Source organism: Muscardinus avellanarius, assembly GCF_963383645.1.
Source record: "Muscardinus avellanarius genome assembly, chromosome: 1".
NCBI lineage: Eukaryota > Metazoa > Chordata > Mammalia > Rodentia > Gliridae > Muscardinus > Muscardinus avellanarius.
In genome coordinates this window covers 29,721,761-29,734,419 of record NC_137786.1, presented here as the reverse complement: position 1 = coordinate 29,734,419, position 12,659 = coordinate 29,721,761, and the positions used below count along the sequence as shown (strand labels likewise).

At 38.6% G+C, this 12,659-nt stretch overlaps 1 protein-coding gene across 1 annotated transcript in view; it reads left to right on the top strand.

Moving 5' to 3' along the window:
- ADAMTS12 (ADAM metallopeptidase with thrombospondin type 1 motif 12) overlaps positions 1 to 12,659 on the top strand; it is a gene marked incomplete at both ends in the record, with an annotated part of 344,716 nt that overhangs the window by 232,591 nt on the left and 99,466 nt on the right. The window contains 2 exons of the mRNA XM_080703192.1: positions 720 to 865; positions 4,195 to 4,364. Of these exons, the coding sequence (XP_080559318.1) occupies positions 720 to 865; positions 4,195 to 4,364 (316 nt within the window). The remainder of the gene's footprint in view (positions 1 to 719; positions 866 to 4,194; positions 4,365 to 12,659) is intronic.

Genomic DNA, 12,659 nt, shown 5'->3' with positions numbered 1-12,659 from the left:
AGCACTTCGTAATAACTAGCATTTTGAGCAGTGAAGTTCTCTTGTTGCAGACATTATTTTTTTATTTTTTATTTTTTGGTGGTACTGGGGTTCCTGGAAGCCCTTCTACCTCCGGGCTACACTCCCAGACCTATTTTTACATTTTTATTTGGAAACAGGGTCTCCTAAGCCAGCGCGCGCGGCTGGCTTCGAACCTGCGCGATCCTCCTGTCTCTGACTCCCAAGCGCGGGGATTACAAGCGTGCACCACCACGCCCGGCTTGTTGCAGACATTAAACATCCATAGAAGCTCTAAAGAAGTGCCGCTCTAGTGCCAGTTATGAACCGTTAGGGTCACAACAAGATAAGGATCTTGCACCAGAAAGTAAATCAAATAACAACTCTGTGACTAGGCATAGAAATTGACATGTTCTCCATAGTAAGACTTTCTCCATGAAGGAATGAATGTGCTTATTCACCTCCTAGCACGCAATCAGGCCCCCGGCCTTGAGTAGCACTCCTGCATTGGCTGTGAAAAGATACATTCCATTCCTGAAGCTGATTTTAAAAGTCAAGTCTCTCTGGAGAAACTCTTTGATAAGAAACCCTTCTTTGTTTTTATCTGCTGTGTGACCGAAGGAAGCCTACTTGTGCTGGGGGGATTCAGTGTAGTCCAGGGTTCTTGGCTTATCATGATGGGGACCCTCCTGACAACTGTGTCTCCCACCTCTTCTCTGCAGTGGTGTATGGCGGGCAAGTGCATCACAGTGGGGAAGAAACCTGAGAGCATCCCTGGAGGCTGGGGCCGCTGGTCGCCCTGGTCCCACTGTTCCCGGACCTGCGGGGCTGGAGCCCAGAGTGCAGAGAGGCTTTGCAACAACCCTGAGTAAGCCCAGCCGCACATATTCTCTTTCTTCCTTCTGCAAGTGCTGAGAGACTTAATGCCCCAGTGACTCCAAGCCTCCTGAGGGAAACTGAAGGGGTTCCCAAAATTGGAATGAAACCCAAAGATTGGAAGGTTGAAAAAAACGGACTCTGCTTGTTTTGTTTTGTTCTGGATTGACATTGGATTCTTAGGTAACACTTAGATAAGCAAGCCGATTTAATCATTTGGGAACATAAAGCAAATATTTTCTAAAGGTATGATCCATGTGAAAGCCTCTAAAAGATTATGCAATTAAATCCTTCTAGATAACTCCACTTTGTCAATAAGAGATTAGTTATACATAATTATGCTGATAAGATTATCACTTGCTTTCATAATCATAATGAATGTATAATTTATTAAAATATTATTCTTCCCTTAAGTAACAAGTAAGATAGCTAAGCATATTTTTGTGATAATTCTTAATGTTTTATAAAAAGAATTTGTCAACTTTAGAGTTCAACAATTACCTGCCATGAATTCCATAGACGTTATCTCACAGTTTTCTATTTTTAAATCAAATTGTTTATTTTTTCATATTTTAAACTTGTATAATGAGATAGATTAATTGATTGTTTAAATTGGCTTGTTTTCCAAATATATCTTACATTCCTAACTTCATAATTTCCTGGTATACTTGTTTCCAAGTATATATTTAAGAAGTGTACACGTGATGTTCCCTGGAAGTAGAAATATATTAAGCTTCTTTTACTTGGATTTACCGTAGTCATTCTTAAAGAGTAAGAGTCACATTCTTTCCTTTTCTTTCTTTTTTTCTTTTTTTTTTTTTGTGTGTGAGTGTGGTCCTGGAGATTGAACCCAGGAGTATTCTACCTCTGGTCTTCACCCTCAGCCCTTTTTATTTTTTGTTTTGAAACAGAATCTTACTAGGTTGTCAAGAGTCTCACAACTTTGCTGAGATTGACTTTGAATCTTTGATCCTCCATAGTACTAGGATTATAGGTTTGAGCTACCATGCCTGGCTAGAGAAAGTCACATTCTTTATAATATAAGTGATAAAAGTGATTATAATTACATAAGTATCTCAGTTAAAAATCTTATTTCTCCCTTATATTAGTAAATTTATTACCATATAAAATGTATACATGTCCATGTAATTAGACATATAAATACTATATTTATACCATATATATAGTTTTTCTGATGGTTAATAAGTTAATATCTGTGAAGTTTAACAATACCTACTACATAATAAGTTGTCAGTAATTATATAAATGGCATTTGTTATGATATTTTCATAATTTTCCACACATATAAGGATGCCTTTAAGAAATCTTGACACAATTTGTACCCTTTTATAAAAGTCCATGACTTCAATAATTCAATACCAGGAATTTCCTACAGAATACATTTATTTTTTAGAGAAAATTTCTATTTTTTAATTTGTTTCAATTTGATCAGAAATGTGATATCCACTTTAGAGATCAGAAAGTGTAGGCAATTTGCTGTGAGATTTATTGTCAGTGCCATGTATTCATCCGCTACCAGTCTGTAGCCTCCTTAGGAGAATGGAAGTGACCTATGGTCATCAAGGAAGGAACAGTCTAATTGAGGAAACATAAGATGATTCTCTAGCTTGACTTGAAGAAATAGATGGCCCTGACTCTGAGGCCACAACGTACCAGAGCCTCCTCAGGCAGGTGAATAGGTCTGATCTCTAGAGCCGGTTTGTTTAAGATCCCTGAGAACATTGTCAATAGGAACATGGTCATATGTTGAGCTGTGTGATTCCAATCACAGATTCAGGTCAATATATGAGCCAGTTATACCCAATTATGCTAATAAGATTGTAGATTTTATTCAATTGTAATAAACATATAACTTTTTAAAAATATTTTAAATCCCTGGAAAATTCTTCTGACCTTAACCTTTGTCTTTGATGTTGGTCAGTGAGACGCCTGTAGGACTTGGCTCCTAAGAGGCTGTTGGTGATATTTGTTGGATGGCACTGGAGAGGAGCTAAGTCATAGTATCACTCCATCACTGTGAACAGAAAACCAGCCTAACCTCAGATATCAAGGACAGTTCTTAGTACTTCCCACAGGAATCCATGAATGAGGAGCCCACTATGTGAACTACCTCCACAGCAGCTCAGAACTTTTTCATGTGCAAGGAACAGAAGTCTAATCAAGTCACTTTAAGAAATATGGAGCAACCAGTGTGCTCCCAAGTACTGTAACCCCAGTACTTGGGAGGCTAAGACAGGAGGATCAAAGGTTTGAGGCCAGTGTGTGGTTACTTAATTGGACTCTGTTTCAAAATAAAAAATAAAAAGGTTGGCGGTTGAAGCTGGAGGAAAAACAAAAGCAAAAGGAAAAACAAGTGGTAATATTGAAAAGTATTGCAGAACCACATAAAAATTATAACCACAACAACTAGACTAATTTACTGAGATGCTGTGTCTCTCGCAGGGCTGCATGGTCAGCCAGGATAGCACAATGGATAAGAACTTGGGCTGTAGGTTAAGGCAGATAAGAGTAAGAGTCCAAATTTTGGCTTTGTCACTGCCAGCTGGGCATGTTGGCAAGATGTCTAATTTTATGTGCCCAGTATGATTTCATCTGAGTTGCTCACCTGACACACTAGTTTGCTAACTGTGGGATTGAGGATAGGAAAACGAATGTAAAAATGTCATTGATACCTGGGCAATGCACCTACAATCTAGTATTTGGGAGGTTGAGACGTGGATCACAAGTTCAAGGACAGCCTCAGCAACACAGTGAGATGCTCAACAACTTAGTAAGACACTGTCTCAAAAATAAAAAAAATTAAAAGCTCTAGAGGTGTAGTTCAGAGGTACCGAAGTAGAATATTTCAGGGTTCAGTCCCCAGTAAAAAAGAAAAAAAAAAAAAGAAAAGAAAGAACCACTAATGACCAGGCGACTGATTGACTATAGGCCCCAAGGAAAGCAAAAAATGAATGATTCTGAAGTCTGACCACTATTAACTTGCTAAATAGGCATTAGGGAGGGGACAGATTTTGAAAAGTAAATAACTTAGCTCTTTTCAGCTCATACTTTCCCTGGGGGATATACAAGTGGAAAAGATACACAAAGTGTTTGAAACTAGGCATCTATATACTTAGGACAGAACTGCTGATGAACAACAGGCACAAAAGAAAAATGGTTTTTATTTAAAAGGTGAGGTTTTAGGGCAGGAAAAGATGTGGTTAAGCAAGGAACAGGCATGACCAAATGCCAGGAAGTAGTGAAAGAAAAATGTTGTCCTTTCAGGAAACTCAGAGAACAGCTTGTTGCTTTCATTTTCAGACCAAAGTTTGGAGGGAAATACTGCACTGGAGAGAGAAAACGCTATCGCCTGTGTAACGTCCACCCCTGTCGCACAGATGCACCAACATTTCGGCAGATGCAATGCAGTGAATTTGACACCGTTCCTTATAAGAACGAATTCTACCACTGGTTTCCAGTTTTTAATCCAGGTAAGAAACTGTAAAACATTGGATCTCAGATCTAGGGCCACATTTGCTTGTCAATCCTCATGATGCCCCTCTCAGTTCAACAAAGAGAATGGTACCATCAAGAGTTTTTATTTTAAGCTGGGCATGGTGGTTCACACTTGTAATCCCAGCATTCGAGAGGCTGAGACAGGAAGATCGTGGTTTGTGGCCAGCCTCAGCTACTTAGTGAGGCCCTTTGCAACTCAGTGAGACCCTGTTTCTGAATAAATAATAATAACAAATAGGGCTGGTATCTAGCTTGGAGGTAGAATGTCCCTGGCTTCCATCTCCAGTACTGCCAAAAAAAAAAAAAAAAGGTTTTATTTTAGAAGATGGAAACACTGCCTGGTCAAGTTGATGAGTAAGTGTTGAAGGCTAAATTGGTGAATCAGTCCAGTTCTGTTCTGTGGTAGATGAAAGGAAAGTTTGTCAAACATGGTGACACACTTCAAATCAGCTGGAGCGCAACTGAGGGATAAATGGGGCATAGAGGAATTCAGATTCTAATTGCTTGTTGATGGGCCTGTGGAACTGTGATTTTGGTAGAAATTCAGAGCAGAAGGTCAGTGTGGGTTTGGGGTAATTTGAAAAGACTTCCAAGGAAGCAATTGATGATTCTTAAGCATGAGTGGTCTTTCTACTGACAGAGGAAAAAGGAAGGCATTCAAAAATAGTCATTCTGAGTAGGAGGAGGAGCATAGCAGGAAGAAAGGCAAGATCAGAGAAATGCTGTCATCAGAAATGAATGGGAGCCAGTTCTGGGCCCGAAACCAACATTTCATAGATGCAGAACAATATGAGAAGGGAAAGGAGCAAACTCGCGTATCCCAAAGAGGACCAGCAGGGCATGGAGATCAGAGTTGGGAAACCTAATGGCAGCTTTGGCAAAACCCAGTGTCAGAACCAGTTACATATATTCTCCTGCAAATGAGGAAGAATCTATGATCATTAGTTATAGACTGACATCAGAAGTCATCTTATCTGTGCTGTTTGTCTTTATTTAAATAGGAAATGAAGCAAGAAGACTTTTCTGAGCTAAAGACATTTGAGGCAAGGTATAATCAAATCTCTCATGATTTTTAGGTTCCTGAAATTCTAGTATGGCTGGACATTGATATAGCCAATGGCTTTTGAAAGAAAGGCTGTACAAGTCTTTCACACTTTGGATCACCCTGATGGCTATCCATTGTCAAGGGCAACAACTGCTCCTCGTCCTGTAGTTCAGCATCATCCCTCCTCAGGGGAGTTAGTCATTTGGTTTTTGGTGCAGTTGAGCTTCCTAAGTCAGGCATTTGAATATAAGAAAACTCCTGTGTATACTTATGTGGACTCCAAAAATAACTAACAGTGGTACAACCAGTTGGCTATCTTTACCTATACTTTGCGCAATCTGTATTTTGTTAAAAGAATGTGGATTCATGGTCCTGTGGAACCAGAATGGGCAGCCCTCCAGAACTAAACCAACATAACTGCCCCTGTGGTACAGCATGTGCTTAGTTTATGGTCCTCTCCCCACAGTTGTAGCATGGAATGTGTGTAGTTAACTTGGGTGTTTAAAGGAGCTGGACTTGGAATAAAAAGATTTTGTTCAGCCGGGTGTGGTGGCACACGCTTGTAATCCCCGCGCTTGGGAGGTGGAGATAGGAGGATCGCACAGGTTTGAAGCCAGCCTCGCTGGCTTAAGAGACCCTGTTTCCAAATATATATGTGTGTGTGTGTGTGTGTGTGTGTGTGTGTGTGTGTGTGTGTGTGTGTATGTATGTATAATAGGTCTGGGAGTGTAGCCCAAAGGTAGAAGGGTTTCCAGGAACCCCAGTACCACACACACAAAAAAGATTTTGTTCAGTTTTGCTTTTCATAGGTATTAAGAAAATGAGAGTTATGAATAGACATAAATATCACTCACTTTGAAGTGATTGATAAGTTTCTGTTAATTGAGATTAAATTTGCTGCCAGCTGCCAGGCATGGTGGTGCACGCTTGTAATCCCCGCGCTTGGGAGGCGGAGACAGGAGGATCACGCAGCTTCGTAGCCAGCCGCACTGGTTTAAAAGACCCTGTTTCAAAAAATATAAAATAGGTCTGGGAGTGTGGCCCGGAGGTAGAAGGGCTTCCAGGAAGCCCAGTACCACAAACAAACAAAAAAAAAATTGCTGCCAGCTGTATCCACTGCCTATATGAGAATATAATTAGGCATCCTTTATCCTGGTTGTTTCTATACAACTCCTATGTTTTTTTTGTTGTTGTTTTATTTTGTTTGTATTACTTGGGATTGAACCCAGGAACATACTACCTCTGAGCTATAACCTCTGAGCTATACCCACAACTTTATTTTATATTTTATTTTAAAACAGGGTCTCACTAAGTTGCTGGGAGTCTTGCTAAGTTGCTGAGGCTGGCCTCAAACCTGCAATTCTCCTGTCTCAGCCTTCCAAATACTTGGATGACAGGTATGCCCCACCATACCCAGCTATTTCCTGGGCACAGTGACTTACTTATTAGCCTGAGTAGATATCACCTTGACCAACATACATGAGATGCATCACATCTTTCCCCTAACAAAATAAATGTTTTACCCTTCTTAGCAAGTTTGATTTTTTTTTGCTTCTCATGATCATTTAATATAATTTTTTATAACTGTGGAGCCATTCTGTTTCAGCAGAATTGAAAATGCAACCTTTGATTTAATAAGTTCACTTACTTACCTGAGCTATCTTTGAAAGGATTAATCAGACAGCGCAAGGGTGAAGGTTCACCAGCGAATTAGCTTTAGTGATTTCACTTAGCTGAATTATAAATGGACTTGAAAGCTAGAGGGAAAAATAATCACAGGACCTAGACAAAAGGATGTGTCTGGAAGGTGAATGAATGTGAGACAGTGAACATATTCAAGGATCGGGAGGTGACAGAATCAACAGGGCTGACATCTGGAAAAGAGAATCTTTCTACCCATGATGGCCACTGAGAATTATGACCATCCATTGCCATCCTTACCTCCTTTTGCAGGCCCATGTATCAAGCTAGTGATATTTCTAGAGTCCCCTCAGAGTACCATAAAAGACAGAGGCCAGAGAGGGAGGGGTCAGGAAGACAGGTCAGGTCTCCTTCTAGTGTGGGATTCCCTCTGACCTATCGCACACCTACTCCAAAAATCACAGTGGTGGGTCTTTTGCTGTTAATATTATTGCCACAAAGATTATTTACAAGATACACCTAACTCTACAAACCACTGAACTTGTATTCCACACACATTTGTGTTTCTCACCTGCAGCACTCTTTAACCTGTCTAACCTTGAAGCATATAATAGTTCCACACTGGGGAACAGAATGGAGGGGAACTTAGAAATAAGGTCTCTCGTCATGAAGATGTGTCATGATTATTACAGGAGAAAGGAAACTATTCTAATTTTCTTGTTTGAGACCTAGGTCATTGTGTGTAAAAGGAATATATGTGTTTTATAAAAACACAATCTAAATAGAAGAATGAAGTTAAAGTAAATTATTATTCTACTACATATCCTATTCCTCAGAGATAGCTATTGTTAACAGGGTGTTTTCTGGGCTTTTTGTTTTGGTTTGTTTTGTGTTAATGGGGATTAAACTCAGATATGTTTTATTACTGAGCTACATCCCCATCCCGTTTTATTTTTAATTTTGAGAAAGAATCTTGCCAAGTTGCCCAGGCTGAACTTGAACCTGCAATCCCTCTGCCTTCGCCTCTCATATAGCTAGCACTACAGGTATGCACCACCATGCCCAGCCTCAGCTAACAATAGGTGTTTGTTTGCCCGAGGATCAAATCTTTGCTGATTCTATATCTTATCTTGAGTCGCTGACCTCTCTTAGATCCTGACATTGGGGTTTATGTCATTCCTACCCAGCATTTTTGTAGCATTTCATTATATAAATACAACTTAATGGATTTGTTCATCTCTCTGTGGATGAGCATTCCACTGCTGCCAGGAGTGCTCACTGTTATGAAAGCCACTGCCTAGGTTGATAATCTCTCAGGATTAAAATAAATAATTACTTGGCTGCTTGATAAGAATTTTCTAACAATGTTGGTCATTGTCATATCAGTTAATTTATTAAAGATAGGTTAGGAGCATTTTCTAGGAGTAATATCCTGCTAGTAATTTTTGAGGAAGGTTAATGATTGTAACAAACTAGAGCCTGGGAAGCCTGGGAGGATGGAAGAGTCGGGGCTGGTACTTGAATCCTATGGATCTAACTCCAGCAGTGTGTGTGGGAGAAGGAGAATCCCTGTGCTCCCTCCTACCTCTCCTGAGCTTCCGAGTCCTCAGCGGTGTGTGCTATGGCTCCTTCAGACCAATGCACAAGTGACTTGAGCACTCCTGAGAACACTGCAGTTTGGTTGAGGTGCCTGTAAATCCATAGTTATGGAAGTGCAGATCTGAGAGGACCTCCGCAGTTATTGTATAAATGGAATGTCTTAGAGTGAGGTCTGTGGTCATAATAAAAGAAAGTTATGGGATGACTGAGAATCTATATTTTTTAATGCTAGACTAACAGGACACCAATTGCTTAGAAAATATATAAAAATATATAAATATATAAATTTAATGTAGAATTAATTAATAAAGGAATAATAAAGCAATCTGAAGAGGAAGCAGATATTTAAGAAAGTTTGTGTTGTTTTTTTTCCTCGAGTCTATGATGAGGAAATAAAAACAAGGGTCATTTGTTGAGCACCTACTGTATATCCAGCACAGTACCGAGTACTTGACATGTGATCTCTGTATTAATGTGTAAACGCTCACAGTTACCCAGCAAGGTAAGTATTATTATTCCTATGTTTTAGATGAGGAAATTTAGTCATAGAAAGATTGTCTCCTTCTCTGGTTAATATTAGATATCAATGAACTAAAACTTTTAAATCTGTTCCCCTTGGAAATAAATGCTCTGGGTCTAATATTTTCCCTGTAGTTATGCCCATGAGAGAATGGACTTTAATTAAAACAGTCCTGTTGATACGCGACTCAATTTACTTTGTATATTTATGTTATTATTCATGGATTTATAACATTCATGAATAATAACTGCCTAATCATCTGAACTGCAGTCATTTTAAATATCTCATCAGAGATGCTTGGTTTTTTGTTGATTGACAATAAAGCACGTTGATGTCTTCATGTGCCACACAGACTGGGAGATCTTGGGAAGCTTAATGTCTCTGTGCCTAAATTTTCTCATCTATGAAATAGACAATAAAATAATGATTGTATAGGATGGTTATGATTGTTAAAATAAGATAGCTACCATATTAGACCAAAACAAAATCTAGAAAATTATTTTCAAATAATGTATTAGCTGGTGTGAGTGTGTGTGGTGTTTGTGTGTGTGTGTATGTGCGTGTGTGTGTGTTACTGAGGTTTGAATCCAGGGGCATTCTTTGTCTAAGATACACCCTTAGCCCTATTTTGTTTTTTATTTTGAAACAGGGTCTCACAAAGTTGCTGAGGCTGGCCAAGAACCTATGATCCTTCTGTCTCAGCCTGCCAAGTACTTTGTTTATAGGCATGCACCACCACACCCAGCTTTATTAGCTGTTACTTTAACAATCCAAATTCTTTTCAATTTGCTATACAACAAGACTAGCAGAAGTCTCTGGATATTTTTATTTTTTGTGGAATGGTTCAAACAGCACAAAGACAAACATTGGAAACTCACCATTCTGGAATTCACCGTAGCACTTGCAGTTGGATGGAGAATCACTCTGTAAGGGAATTTATTTATATAAATCTGAAATTGAGTGCCTCCTTAAATTTTGCATCTTAGGTGCCCCTAGTCTTGGCCTTTCCCACAAGTTTTGAAATAGGCAATTTGTAAGAGAAAGCTTCATAATTATTCAGGCTGCTTTTCTTTTTTTCTTTTTTTCTTTTTTTCTTTTTTCCATCCACAGTCTTCTTTATTTTTTTTTTATGTATTGTCTTTTTATTTTTTTTAATTGGTGCACTGTATTCATACATCATAGTGGGATACAAACTTTTGTAGACATACATGCACACATCGCCCAGTCAGCCCCCACCCGATCCCCACCCCATTCTCTCCCCATCCCTCCCTCCCATGCTTGGCTTAGTGGTTGACATCTAGTATTATAGCAATTTATCCAAAATTAAAAATGATAATCTCACATAACAGTTTCATTTGTCTGATACCAAGCTTTTGATGATTTAAAGATAACATTTCAATATTTTTTACTTTCTTTCTTTCCAGAGAATATTTTTTTCTATTTTTTTAGGTGAAACTATCATATATTTATATATTTATTTTTCAGAAAAAAATCTATCCTAATATGGAATATGGACTCTAGAAACCCAAAATGATCTTGAAAAAGAACAAAGCTAGAAGATATATATTTTCTGATTTCAAACCATATAAAGCTACAATAATTGAAACAGTGTAGTACTATTCTAAAGGCAGATATATAAACCATTGGAGTTAAATACAAGCCTAGAGCTAAATTCTTCCCTATATTGTCAAGTTATTTTTGACAAGGTTTCCACGAACATTTGGTGATGGAAATAATAATATTTTAACTAAATATTGTTGAAAAATAATAATTACATGGAAAAGAATAAAATTGGACCCTTACCTAATCCCATATGCAAGTATTAACTCAAAATAGATAAAAGACCTAAATATAAATCTTAAGACTATAAACTTTTAGGAGAAAATCTGGGTCATAAAACCTCACAACATTGAAATTGGCAGTGATTTCTTGGATATGATTTCAATGGCACAGGCAACAGAAGAGTATACAAACTCCCTAAAAAATAAAAAAATTATTGTATATCCAAAGACAATGTAAACAGAGTTAAAAGTTACTAATAGAATTGGATAAAATATTTTCAAATGCTATATCTGAAGGTATATTAATATTCCAACTAGAAATCCTAAGAATTAACAACAATAAAGGCAAACAATACCATTTAGAGATAGGTAAAAGACTAACATAAATAATGAATCTCCACAGATAACCAATCTTAGTTGTCTGTTGGATGGAAAATCTTGTTTCTCTGATTCTGGTGTGTGTTACCTATTTCTTCTTTGTAGTTAATCTCTTTGAGTATTTTCTCTAGCGCTGGTTTTGAAGACATAAATTCCTTCAGTTTCTGTTTGTCATGGAAGCTTCTTATTTCTCCATCTAATTTGATAGAAAGTTTTGCTGGGTAGGAAATTTTTGGCTGGAAGTTGTTTTCTTTCAGAGTTTGGAATATGTTACTCCAAGCCCTTCTGGCTCTCATGACTTGGTTTGGGAAGTCTGGAGTGATTCTAATTGGTTTGCCTCTGAATGTCACTTGGCCCTTTGTTTTTGTTGCCTTTAAGATTCTCTGCTTGGCTTCCACATTGGTCATTTTGACAATTATGTGGCGTGGAGATCCTCTTCTCCGATCCTGTCTGAAGGGAGTTCTATAAGTTTCCTGGACCTGTGTATCAACCTCTTGCTCTGTGTTTGGAAAATTTTCTGCTATTACTTCCTTGAAGAGATTGTTGATCCCTTTGGTTTCACTTTCTTTTCCCTCCTCTATTCCAATTATTCTTAGGTTAGCTCTCTTAAAATGGGCCCATATTTCTTCAATATCAGATTCCTGCTGTCGGATATTTTTTTCTAGATTAGAAACTATGCGTTCATTTTTGGAATGATCATCTTCTAGGAGCGAGATTCTGTTCTCCATGTGGTCTAATCGGTTGTTTGTGCTTTGAATTGAGGACTTTACTTCATTAATTGCATCCTTTATCTCTTTTTGGCTCTCTCTGAGTTCTTTTCGAAGCACCTCTATTATTTCTACAGTTATTTTCCTGATTTGATCTTCTATAAATCTCTGAATTTCTGTTTTATCAGGTTCTGATGTTGTGGGGTTGTGCACATTCATTGCTCCAGTGTTATTCCTCTTTCCCATGATTTTGGAAGTTTGTGCCTTCTCTGGGTTCTTCCCTTGGGTCACTATGACTTCACTTAAGGTGTTCTGGATCTCGAGTCTGTAGTATATCAGACCCCAGTACTCCTTTACTGGGTTGTATCACAGAGTCTCCGACCCAGGGAGTCGATAGAGGCTGCTTTAAACTATGGGGGGTGCCAGGTTGCACATTCTCCTATGGTGTGATATCTCTGCCACCGCCCCTCCCCCACTGGGTCAAGTCCCAGGGAGTACAGTACTGGGATTTCTCCTCTGTGGCCCGCAATTTGACTCACTGTTCTTGAGTTCGCAGATGTAGCTGTACTGGACTTGGTGAATTTGCTGCTGCTGCCGCT